This window comes from Triturus cristatus, chromosome 9, assembly GCF_964204655.1.
Source record: "Triturus cristatus chromosome 9, aTriCri1.1, whole genome shotgun sequence".
Classification (NCBI taxonomy): Eukaryota; Metazoa; Chordata; class Amphibia; order Caudata; family Salamandridae; genus Triturus; species Triturus cristatus.
Window position 1 is genome coordinate 1,056,945,608 of NC_140592.1, and position 12,643 is coordinate 1,056,958,250.

Consider the following 12,643-nt stretch of genomic DNA (forward strand, 5'->3'; position numbering starts at 1 on the left):
AGATTTTTTTATTGCACTATGAAGAGTGGTGAGTGATTCAGTGAAATCTTGTGGCCTTCAAAATGTCCTTTGTTGTGCTTTGAGTTTGCCCATTAGAGTTGCTTATATAGAGGACTTCTAGGTCTTGGTGATCATGTCGGTGCTTGGCTCCTACTCTTTCTGTGAGGTCTGGTACAGTACATTTTATGTATCTTTAAAATCTTAATCTCAAGTGGTAAGATATGGTCACTAAATTGTGACAGTGGTTCGAGGGTGGACCCAGTTCCCATTGTGATGGGCCTTCCAGGATGTGCCAGCCTCCCCTTCAGGCAAAGTAAAGTGTAATGGTAGGGTATCCTTCAGCTTCTCTTTGATGAGCCTCCTCCTTAGTTATTCACCCTACTGCTTCTCCTTTTGTGACTGTTTTGGATGGTTGTCTTTCTCAGGAGTGGGGCCTCTGGGCAGCTTAGTATAACTAGCCTTCCCCAATTCTTGGATTTCATTACAAGACCTGAGGCTACCATTATGCAATAACCTTTTATTGCTGCCCCAACTTGCAGCCCTTTAAAGACTAATAATGCATCACAAAGCCCTTGGATTGTTCATGAAAGCTATAGCTAATGACCCAGATTTATACTCTGTGAAGCCATCACATCCAGATGATAATGTAGCTTATCAAGAGCTGATTTCACGAGCAGCAGCTTATCATGGAGTTACATTATACAAAGTCTCTGGAAGAAGACTTTTTATTTGAAACACTAGGGTCGACACATAGGACAAGTCATTCTTCCTATGTTAAAGGGCATGATCAAACTTTTATTAAGGGACGTTCCCTTTAGACTCGCTAGTAGTCTTTCTAATGAGCAAACTCAGACATCTGAAGATGCTCCCCCCCCTCCCCCCCCCCCCCCCCTGCACAAAGAGTCTAAATTGATCGATGATTCAGGTAAAAGGGTAGCTTCTCAAGCTGCTAATCACTGGCGTCAGTGCCTCCCAGAAGAGTACAAGAAAAAAACACAAGTTAGTACAGGAAGGAAAACTCCTATCTTATTCCTCCATTAGATCTACTTTAGATGCTGCTGACACTGCAGCAAGAGGAATTAATTTCAGCATTCTCTTACGACGACATGCTTGGCTTAGAATTTCAGATTCCACCCTAATTAAAATTTGCCCAAAAAATCGGTGGCGTCTAGTGGACTTTCAGCCCCCCGGGGGGGCAGATGGGGGCATTCGCCCCCATCTGCACCGCTGGGGGGGGGGGGGGGAGAGCCCTCTAGGCGCCACATTTTGTTTGGGGCAAATCCGAATTAGAATGGGGCAGCCCAGAACGGGTATGCCCATGCCCCCACCCCCTCACAAATTGCAGCCTTCCTGCCCCCCCCAGGGAGCAGATGGGGCAGTAGCCCACAATCTGCCCCTCCCGGGGGGGGGGGGGGGGCAAAAAGGCCACTAGACGCCAGTTTTTTTTGGGGAACATTTTTATTAGGGTGGGGGCATTGGCGTGTCCGTTTTTGGCAACCCCCACCCTAATTAAAATTTGCTCAAAAAAATCCCTGGCGTCTAGTAGGCTTTTTGCACCCCCGGGGGAGCCCGCTAGTTGCCAGGATTTTTTTTTTTTTTTAGGTAAATTTTAATTGGGGTGGGGGCTGCCCAAAACAGGCCTGCCCATGCCCCCACCCCTGCAAAAATTACAGCCTTCCTGCAGGGGATTCTGGGTAAGGAAACGTTGGGGGATCCACGCAAGCCATACCTCCCTGGAATCCCCTGGTTGTCTAGTTTTCAGGAATGTGTGGGTTTGGTATTTTCCCCTAGGTACCAGCAGAGCTAGGGTTCAAAAACTACAGCTAGACACTTTGCTAAAAAAGGGTCATTTTTCACTGTGAAATTGAGGTGTGTCCACGTTGCCTTTTGCGCCGTTTCCTGTCGCGGGCACTAGGCCGACCCACACAAGTGAGTTACCATTTTTCTCGGAAGACTTTGGGGAACGCGTGGTGGGTGGAAATTTGTGGATCCACGCAAATTCCAGAACTTTCCACCACAGAAATGTGGGGAAAATGTGTTTGTCTTTTTCTTACATTTTTTTTAGGTTGGCAAGGGATTCTGGGTAACAGAACCTGGTGGCAGGCAGTCAAGTCACCCCATCCTGGATTCCCCTGGGTGTCTAGTTTTCAAAAATGTATAGTTTGGTGCCGGCAGAGGTAGGGTTAAAAAACGACAGCTATGCACTTTGCTAGAAAAGGGTAATTTTTCATTGTGAAAATGTGGTGTGCTTATGTTGGGTTTTAAGCGATTTCCTGTCGTGGGCCTACTATGCCTACCCACACAAGTGAGGTACCATTTTAATTGGGAGACTTGGGGTAATTCAGATTTGTAAAGCAACTGTTATTACCGATTGACTTTCGATGCTTTTCTGCCTTACAAAGACATTGTGTAAAAAAGTCCTTTTGAAAAATGACCGATAATTCTCAAGCTAGTATGAGTATTCCCAATTTCGAAAATGTGCAAATATCTACTGTTTCTAAACTCTATAATTTGTTCCCATTTCAGAAATACATAGGTGTCTTTCATACCGATTTTTCCATGTATACATTTTCCCACAATAATTGCTATATACCCGGTACATAATAAAAAAACATTGCAAATTGCTGCTCAGTTTTTGACTCTGGGTTCGTCCGGTTATTGGTGAACCTACAAGTCCTATATATCCCCACAACCAGAAAGGTCCAGCGGATGTAACTGTATAGTGCTTTCCAAGAGTTGTCATAATTAGAAGAAGTTATAGGTGAAAACGTTGACATAAAAGGCTGGTTTTTTTTTTTTCCAACTAATTTTCAATTTTTCCTATATTTAACTGTTTCTTTCTATAAAGAAACCTTGAAGGATCTACACAAATGACCACTTGCTGAATTCAGTATTTTGTCTACTTTACTAAAATGTATAGCTTTCCAGGATCCGTTATTGCTTTCATACCCATTTCTACCATTAACTGGAAGGAGGTTGAAAGCACAAAAAATAGTAGAAATAGGCTATGTCCCAGAAAAATGCCAAAACTTTGTAAAAAACGTTGGTTTTCTGACAAAAGTCTGTCATTCCCTAAAAGCTGGGAAAATGGTGATTTCAGCCCCACAAACCCTTTATTGATACCATTTGCAGGAAAAAACCCAGACGCTTTCATTTGCAGCCCTTCTTTTCCAATTTTTTCCAAAAAAACAAACTTTAGCTGTATTTTGGCTAATTTCTGGGACCCCTCCAGGGGAATCCACAAACCCTGGGTACCTTTAGAATCCCCATGATGTTGGAAGAAAAGGACGCAAATTTTGCGTTGATACCTTATGTGGTCAAAAGGTTACAGGGGCCTAAGCGCGCACTACCCCCAAATAGCCAAAAAAAGGCCTTAGCACGGGGGGGGCCTAGCAGTGAAGGGGTTAAAAGGCTGCATGTTGGGGCAGAAATGAAAGGTTATTGCATAATGTTAGCCTCTGTTGTCTTTAATAAAATCAGGATTCTCTCTGCATGTTAATTGGAAAATCTCCATTCTCCCCGGCAGTAGTCACCCATGCTTGGTATTAGGAGTTATACACCTTTGTTGCCTGGCTTGATCGTCATTTCTTGTTTATTCAAAATAAATTCCTCTCTATCTTGGATGTGTTATCAAAAGTCGTTACATGGTTGTTGTTAAAATTGCTTTCTCATATTTTTCAATTACTGACACCGCTAGGAGACTTGCATGTGGTTTAGGTATGAAGATGGACTTCCATTTATATTGTTTGATTTGTTCTCCCATCATCTGTTTGTTGTCAAAGGAAAAACCTCAATGTGACCTTCGAGAATAAGCCATTGAGTTCTACCTTTGTTTTAAATGAGCTGTGTTTAGGAGTGTATGCATATTCTAGCCTCTTATAGAGCACCTTCATCTCATAAGGATTATGTTTAAAAGTTTTGCCTCTAGGTTTGGTTCTGTGGCAGGTTAACATGCGCTCCCTATGCTTGTAATGGGGATTCAGTGCTCCTTTGGTCTTGGTATTGTATTCCCCTTCCACATCCTGCCTAAAAATGGCCTCCTTCCAGTGTGGTTCTTTTTGCAGCTGTGCTAATTCTAGCCTCTATGCCCCTGCAGAGATGCTGTGTTCTTCCCTAGTGCTTTTCAAGCTGGTAAATGTAGGGTCTGCAGTATAAGTTTATTTGGGGGGCACTTTCTTTTCTGGCGATTGGTCACCCTTTAGTTTTGTGAAATGTTTGTATTAGTGCTAGTGTTAAGGAAGTTTGATCACGTCTCTTAAATGAATGAACAAACTATATTTTTGATACTTGTTTCTGTCTCGAGTATCTTGAGGAGCATGGTGCCAGGTCTTCTTTGTTGTGTTAATGGTAACCTTCACACATTCCTTGATACATTTACATCTACTTGGCTCAGATCTTTCCTAAATGGATCTAGGAGTATGCTTGGTTCTTTAGTAACTATCCGGTCCAATTGGACTTATTTGTAATTGTGCATCACACTGAATTATAGCTCCGCATTCCAATTACTGCATTATTACATCAAACTGCTCAAAATTTAACACAGCTACCTCTTCCATGCATATTATGCAAATAACTACACTTGCTGGTTGCTGTTGGACACTACAACATAGATGACTGTAGCAGAACCCCCGATATACACTTTAATCTAAGTGCATTATAATCACAAAAGATACTATTGAAAGCTAACTTAGTGCCAGTTGAATTAAATGGTTTATGGGCATCATAATTTAGCTTGGCGTGAGTGCTGCTAGCTGGGTAAAGTTTGTGAGTAGAGACTGATGCTGGCAGGCTTGCAAGTGTTTGGGTCTTAGTATCCATGCTCTTGCATGCAGTAATGGCGTATAATTACGGCTTGAGGTAGTGTATCTGTCATTACTTGTGTGTTCTTTACAAGTGTGAATTCTAGTGCTATGGGCCATGATTTATTGCAATGTCAACATGGCTTATTTGGTGTGAAAGTGCTGTGATCCTGGTTCCTTCGCAGAATGACGGGCCTTTTGTACTGTGTTGACTTGCAGACTTGAGCTTTCTTCGCTGATGCACACCAGACTTGGTCAGTCCTAGAGCTGGGTAATACTGTTGGCCCAATTTGAATGTTTGTTTCTTAAGGTTATGAAGCTAAGCTACTTCTTATGCATGCCACAGATCCCCAGCAAATTACTTACTACAGCTTTAAGATTTGATTTGAATGTTGCTACTAGAAGGATTCTGCTCAATTGTTAGATTAAATTTGGATTTTTAAATTTATAGGTGTTACATTGTAGCTGTTCGAAGGGTTGAGCATTTTCTGTACAACCCATATAGCTGTTCGGTTTGTATTTGTACAATTAATATTGCACTTTTAGGATTGTCTTGTGTGCTGTAATATTTGTATTAATTTATTTTTCTTTCTACTTACAGGCCTGCTCAAGCGAGGCGTCTTACCATCTCGGGTCCTGTTGTCGGGGTTGGTGTTGGTGGAGGTAGAGGGCGTGGTGGTGTATTGTTGAGGTAAGAACTTAAATTGAATCATCAGTACTTTTACTGTGTACATTAGTTTTTATGTTTTTACTTATTAATACTCCGGGGGTTAATAGCTTTCTTTTTGAAGGAGCCATTGACTTGTAAGCCAACAATTTTAGATTTAAATCCAAATTTTTGGAAGATATGTTAAACATCCATGAGCAGTGTAGCTCTAATTTCATTTCCGGTTACTTTTCCTAATGAAAAGCTCTAGCAAAGCCTCCTATTCGCTCCTGCACACGGTTTGTGCACCCCTTCCTCCTGGTCTTTTCTCCGTTCACGGGTTGCTGGTTTTCTTTTGATATATTTTTTCAAATGTATTTGTAGGAAAGTACTCCTTTTTGGCATGGTCACCCCCACTTTTTGCCTGGTACATGTGATTTCAACTGGAAGTGCCCTGGGTTCCTGCTAACCAGGTCCAGATCTTTCCCGAAACTGTACAATTGTTCCCCCAATTCCCAATACCATTTGCACCCTTTTCAAGTCCCTAGTAAATGGTACCCCTGATACCTAGGGACTGAGGCATAGGGCTGCAGTGCAAATTGCGCCACCCTAAAGGAGTCATCACCAAACTTGTGCAGGGCTGCCATCACAGGCTGCATGTTTTGGTGCAGACAAAAGTGAAAACATGATCTAACTCAGGTCCCCTAACACTGCATGTACAAAACAAGTTCCCCCAGCTACATGATGACTTCACTGATTCCAGGGATGGAGTTGTGAATACATGCACCCAGAGGGCACCTTATTGGTGCCCCTTTCAAACCTACCAGCCTCTGAGGGGTTGGCTGACAGGTCTCTGCCAGCCTGCCACCCGTGATAGATTTCTGACCTCCAAGGTTGAAGCCTTTGCTATTAGGAGGTCAGAAACAAAGCCTGCATGGGAAGAGGGTGGCACACTTAGGAACTCTGGGACAGGGTTATGCCCACTTCTCACAGGAAGTGGTCATATCGGGGGGTATTGTGAACCCATGGGTAAGTAGCTCATTGGCCCCTACACTAGCCTGGCACCAGGAAATCCGTTCCTGCTTACCTGAAAGATGAAGGAGGACGTGAAGAATTGCGTCCTGCAGACCCAGCAAATCACCTGACGTTAACCCAGCTGACTTGTCCTGCAGCTGCCGAGTCACCAAATCTTAGGAGACCCACGAGCACTTCAGCCAGGAACAAAGACCTCGCGAGAAGTGGTGGATATGCTTTCCTGCAAACATGCAGGCACCCAAAGACTCCTGTGCAGTCTTTGTGACTGCAGAAACCTGACACCTGAAGACACCACTGCACCCGTCGCTCCAAGTTTGAGTTGAAGTGGGCCACCATTGTCATCGTAGTCCCCCAGCCCTCCAGAGACTGAGTTCACTGCGATCTCTGTCGCCTGCGGCCTCTGCACACATGCCCCCCCTCAACCGCGACTGCTCCCAGTAAGGAAAACCTGATGTCCAAAGTCCCCTCTGCAACCGTTGCCCCTGGGCAGTGGAGAAGAGGACCAAAGGTGTCACTACGTACACGAGCATTGTAAGGCCTGAGCCCCCCCCCCCCCCCCCCCCCCCCCCCGTTGGTTCAGCCTGACAGGCCTCCGAGTCCAAGCCTGCAGCTTTGTGAGACCAATCCCCATGGAGCCACATTGGGCACCAGCCAGTGTTTTGTACCCAGCTGGCCTAGTGCCAATGGTAGTGTTCTTTTGGTACCGCCTTGGACCTTGTCCCCCACTCACCTAAACTCCTGGAGATTGGTCCTGAAGTCACTGTACCTGAATGTCGCATTGACTTTTACTTCCACAGGATAACATTGCAGCTTCTAAAAATTGCAATAAATTGCGACTTTGTGAACTGAAAAGAATTCCTATTTAAGAACGTAATTACCTGAACAAATTGCTTCTGGTGCCTAAACATATATAATGATGTGTTATTTTTATAAAGGCGTGTGGATCTCCTTATTGAGTCGCCTCATTTATTGTCCAGTGTGGGTATTTTCAGATGTCTTGCACTCCTCTGTGATAAGCGTATGGATGCTCAACCACACTAATCCCTAGAAGAGCACCTTGGGATTGCCATAGCAAGACCATGTCCACTTATGAGGGGAACCCCTGGTCTTTTTGCATGATATATCTAATTTTGATATATTCTATAAAGAGCCAGCTTTCTCCAATCACCAATATAATTAATAGGTTTTACTATTATTTAACCTAATGGTACTCAATTAACCAGTTTCCGATGGATGGATGGAAGACTTGAGTTGATATTGCTCGGATTCAAATTTGTTAGTGTAGGGTCACTAGATAGCAGCACCCTCTTGCTGACCTAAGCTCTAGGTCATACGGATAGCAAAAGTCTGTATAGACACAGGACTGCACATCACACACATCTGACCATTGTACAGTTTCAGTTTTAGCACAAAAGCATTTGGTGGTTTTGCATGATGATAAAATAAAGCACATTTTTTTGTGATGTCGTCATTACGTTGAGAGGAAATAGTGGGATACCGCATTAGGGTAAATAGTGATGTGCCTTTATGGGTGGAGAAAAAGGCTGGGGTAAGGTTAGTTATTCTTCAGAGATACCTCTGCATCTAGGGGAATACTTAACAAGATGTTGCTTGAAGTGGGGTTTTCCGGAATCCAAGGGGTGGTGCATGGCAGGATTTACATTACTGGGCATTATAGATCTGAGGATCACATCCAGCAAAAAGATAGATGTCTTGTATTCTTGTTTTTTAATTTTCAGTATGGTAATGACCCTGCTGTATATTAAGCCTGTTTCATTCTAAGGTCATCGGGTAATGAGGGGTGAAATAGTGGCCTTCCTTGTAGATGGTGCAGCAGCTCTTGAACGTGACAAATGAGAAGCGGGGGGGGGGGGGCCCATGACGCTCAGTTTATTTAATATAGGGGTATATTATGAAATCCTGTAATATTATGGTTTTAGATGGCTGTTTTCCATTTATTCAAGTTGTAATGAAGTTGTTTTTCTTTAGTTGACAGTAATAGTTGGCTTTTTACAGTAACTACTGTTTATACAGCAATTTTTTAATAGCCCAAACCCACTTCGAAGTAAAAAAGATACACTTTTAGATTTTCTCAATTCCACAAATGAGAGCACATAATCTCCCTACCTCCCAGTACTTAAAAGTCCATATTAGTGCATGGATAATTTTTTTAAATCTCAACACGTTGTAGTCTTCACTGTGCCAAAGCCAATATCCTGATCCACCTGCAAAAGAACAGGCTTTAACCTCCACACTTCTCCTGAACATGGTTTCCCTCCCACATCTGCATATGAGAACTGAACGATACATGGCCAGCAGCTCAAAAACCTAAGAGGTAAATTTGATGACTTCTACAAAGTGTTAAGGTCTATAGCAGGACCCAACAGCTACCCACTAAAGGTAATGGGGAAAATGTATTGTAAAAATGACCTCTGCTGTTGAGAAGCTGGTATCATAAAGCTTAGAAAATCTAAACCAGCTTAAAAAATGTTTCATCCGTGTTTTGTATTTAATAAAGAGACAATGTTGGGACATTGTTAACGTAAATCAGTTCAAACATAATTTTTTTTTTTACACGATTAGCAGAAGTAGTTACCAAAAAGTAATTTGGAGAACAAAACCTATATGACCAGGTCCTATTAAAAACTCTGCAAACTCACATTTTCAGCATGTATACAGAACAGACCAATCCTCAAGTCTTTAAAAGAAACCGTTTTTTTTCTTTATTCAGTATTAAATTACAAAAATCTGTGATGCAATTTCAATCAGCACTCCTGCATCTCCTGTTTGACCCGATCCATTAGCTTCAAAGACCAAAGCATCTACCCTAGCATTAGAAACCTACTCTGTACCCTACACAAAGCAAGTGTTAACCTCCTTGTCAATCACTTCCAAAGAAAGCATAGTTTTGCTGTATGAATCAATTTCTGGATTCACGTGCTGTCCATTATTCCTTCATCTAGTGGTTGGGTCCGGAATTGTCTTACTTTTTTCGGGGGTGTTGTCGACCACCAATTGGTGCTAGGTCCATCCCTTGTGTGACATCACCACGGCTCTCCTGTACGTGGTAGCCATCTTCAGATAATTTTTTCTGCCGTAGGGTCTGTAAGCAAGGGAAGAGTCTCCCAATTTTTAGGCAGAATTCCTGCATTTTTAAAAAAAAATTTAGGCGAAAAACATTTTACATTGATAAAGAAGGCATCTGAGAAGGAAAGGAACCTCTGTTCACGATTCCCGTTGGGAGACCCCATTGGAACAGCTTAACTGCGCATATGAACCGAAACTGAGGCATGGTAGGAGCCATGGAAAATGCCCCTTTCAAGCTGTGCCTTATATGTCCCCACAAATTCGCACCACATCTGTAACCTCTGCCTACCAAGGAACCACAGGGAAAAGTACAGCGAGGCCTGCGCTACATTAGAGTCAAAAACACTCCAAGCACAGTAGAAGCAGAGGGAGGAACACCACGCAGCCATGTTCAGCAGCCTGAAGGACTTGGGCCTCTCAAACAATGAAGACTAATAAGGAGCGGCTGCAGATTCAACCCACAGAGGATCAGACGTCTACATCTTCTGGGGACGCAGAGAAGATTTGCAACTAAAAACACTCCCAAGGCCGTAAAAAAAAAAACCTTAGACGGTAACTTAATCCCCTCCCCCTTCTAATACCAAGAGCCTTGAAAAGAAGGTCCAGAAGGCAGCCCAGGCATCAAAAGACCACGACCGAGGGTCAGCTGTGGCCAAAAGAACCTCACGGATCCCATGCCAGGGATACCAATAAGGGAAAAATTTCAAAATAAAACGGTCAGTCTGGAAGTTTCGAAGGATAATACCAAACCTTCGGAGACAGAAACCACCATAGCAAGGAAAAGGATCTACCTGGCAACAGCCGCCAATAGGGTCTTCGAGGTGAAAAAGAAGCAGAAATGACGGCACTCCTTCAACGGAAGTTCGACAAGGCACTAATTGAATACAGAACTTCTTCAAACCATCTACGACCTCAGAGGCCGAGGAAGAAGATAATGTCCTCGAAACACTTGCAACCCCTGAACCTCACGAGGAGGCTGTCGAAGAAGAACTCGTCCCAGAGAAAGACGATGCAACAGGAACTTTTGCAGAAGAATGGAACAACCTCGACAGTCCTGAATATCTGTAGCTACCCCTCGAAGGCTTCACCACCAGACAACATTACCTTTTATAACCGCCTCTTTAAAGAGCAGCTGATACTTTCGGGGTCACCTTTTGAGGAGGAAAAAGGAGGCTCAAATTTTCTCCTTGAAACAATGATGCCATCCACGAAAGGTGCTCAATACCTTCCAGTGCTACCAAGCATACTGGAAAGGGCATAGTCTTTCAAGGAGCCTGCCTCAACGAAGGGAGTAAGCGCTGGGAAGGAAGTACAGACCCATGCCAGATATATCCAGAGGAACACATTGGCAGACTCCATTGTCACCACAGCAAGGAGAAGGAGCAACTTTCTCTCATTCCTCCACTGGTCCACCCCCCAGAAAAAGAAAGTAAGAGAATGTACATGGTGGAGAGGAAAATGGAAAGGCAGGCAGCAATGCAATTGCCCAGTGCTAATTCCAATGCCCCCCTCAACAGGTATGGTCACCAACAATAGGACGACATCAAGGAGATAATTAACAGACTCTCTGAAGAGGATAGAACAGAGCAACATCTAAAATACAGGAGGGGAAAACATAGAGAATACCTACATAACGTCATCTCTAGACTCAGCTGATACTGCCAGCAGACAAATATGCACAGGTACAACCCTCAGAAGGCACACCTGGCTGAGAATCTCAGGCTTCAGATAAGAAGTGCAAACAACCATAAGTATTTAGCACTTCACAGGAGATGCCTTGTTTGGACGTGAAGTAGAGGAGTCCTTACAGCAAATAAAGGACAATGAAACGGCTAAGCCAATGGGGACCTTGCAATACAGGGGCACCTTCAAAAGGTGAGGAAGTAACCTCCGAAGACCCACAGGAAGGGGGGTTTTCTCTGCGGGACAACAGGCGCATGGCAGCGGAGAGCAGTCTAGTCAACCGTCCGGAAACCCATCCTGGCAGCTACAACCAAGACAGTCCTTTTGGGGCAGAAGAGCCAGTGGACAACCCTCCAGGGGGACGAGCAAGCTCCAAGAGACTTGCTCAGAGAAAGGGTTCCCCCCCCAGCACTAGTGAGAGGCAGTTTAGCATATTATCCACAAGAATGGGAAAATCTAACCAGACAGTTGGATTTTAAACATGGTGCGCCACTGCTATTGTATAGAACTAACCAGAAACCCTCCACAAAATCCTCCCCATGGAAGAAAGTTCCTAAACAGGCAGAAGAGAAGGTACCAACAAAGGAAACTACTCACCTCATTTCTTGTACCAAAGCAGGATCTCGCAGAAGGAGATACAATGGTGGGCATCCAAGATTATAACGTTAGGCAGACCTTTCAAATCACCAACTCCTTCAGTGACCATTACAACAGATGCGTCTCACAAAGCATGAGAAGCGCATTCAGGAAACCTAAAAATGCGAGGTCAACGGAACAATTTAGACTTCATAAAAGACAACTTCCTAGAGATGAAGACTTTCTGGCACTAAAACCATTCCAAGCCAACATTGCAGGGGTGACTGTATTAATCCAGATGGACTATTCAACAATGTTTTACCTGAACAAACCGGGAGGAATAAAATAATGTTCGAGGCATATGAGCTGCAGATTGTACACTTAGCATAGATCGCCATCTGGTGTTTGGCCCGGATGTTTGCAGTTTGTTTTTGTTCTTTGGAAGTCACGAGTTCGGTGACTCCTCCTTCGGTCCGTACTGCGCATGGGCTTCGGCTCCATCCTCAGATTGTTTTTTTCCGCCATCGGGCTCGGATGTGATACTTCGTGCTCCGGCTTCGAACTTCTACGGTTCCAGCCTCGACGGAAAATCCTCGTTCTTCGAGTTCCTTCATCTATCTTCATCTCTCGAAGCGGCACTTTTCTCCATTCCGCACATCGGCACCGGCCTTCGGGCCCTCCTCGACTCCGGTCCCGGCCGATGGAAAGGACTCCGTTCAAAAAGTGCCCAAAATGTGGGTCTAAATTTCCCCACACCGACCTCCATCAGGTGTGTAACCTTTGCCTCTCTCCAGAACACGAGGCTAGAGACTGCCCC

General features: G+C 44.0%; 1 protein-coding gene across 1 annotated transcript in view; it reads left to right on the forward strand.

Annotated features, from left to right (window-relative positions):
• Window positions 1–12,643, forward strand: part of PNN (pinin, desmosome associated protein) — a 126,300-nt gene that overhangs the window by 11,029 nt on the left and 102,628 nt on the right. The window contains exon 2 of the mRNA XM_085626928.1: window positions 5,401–5,490. Within this exon, the coding sequence (XP_085483054.1) occupies window positions 5,401–5,490 (90 nt within the window). The remainder of the gene's footprint in view (window positions 1–5,400; window positions 5,491–12,643) is intronic.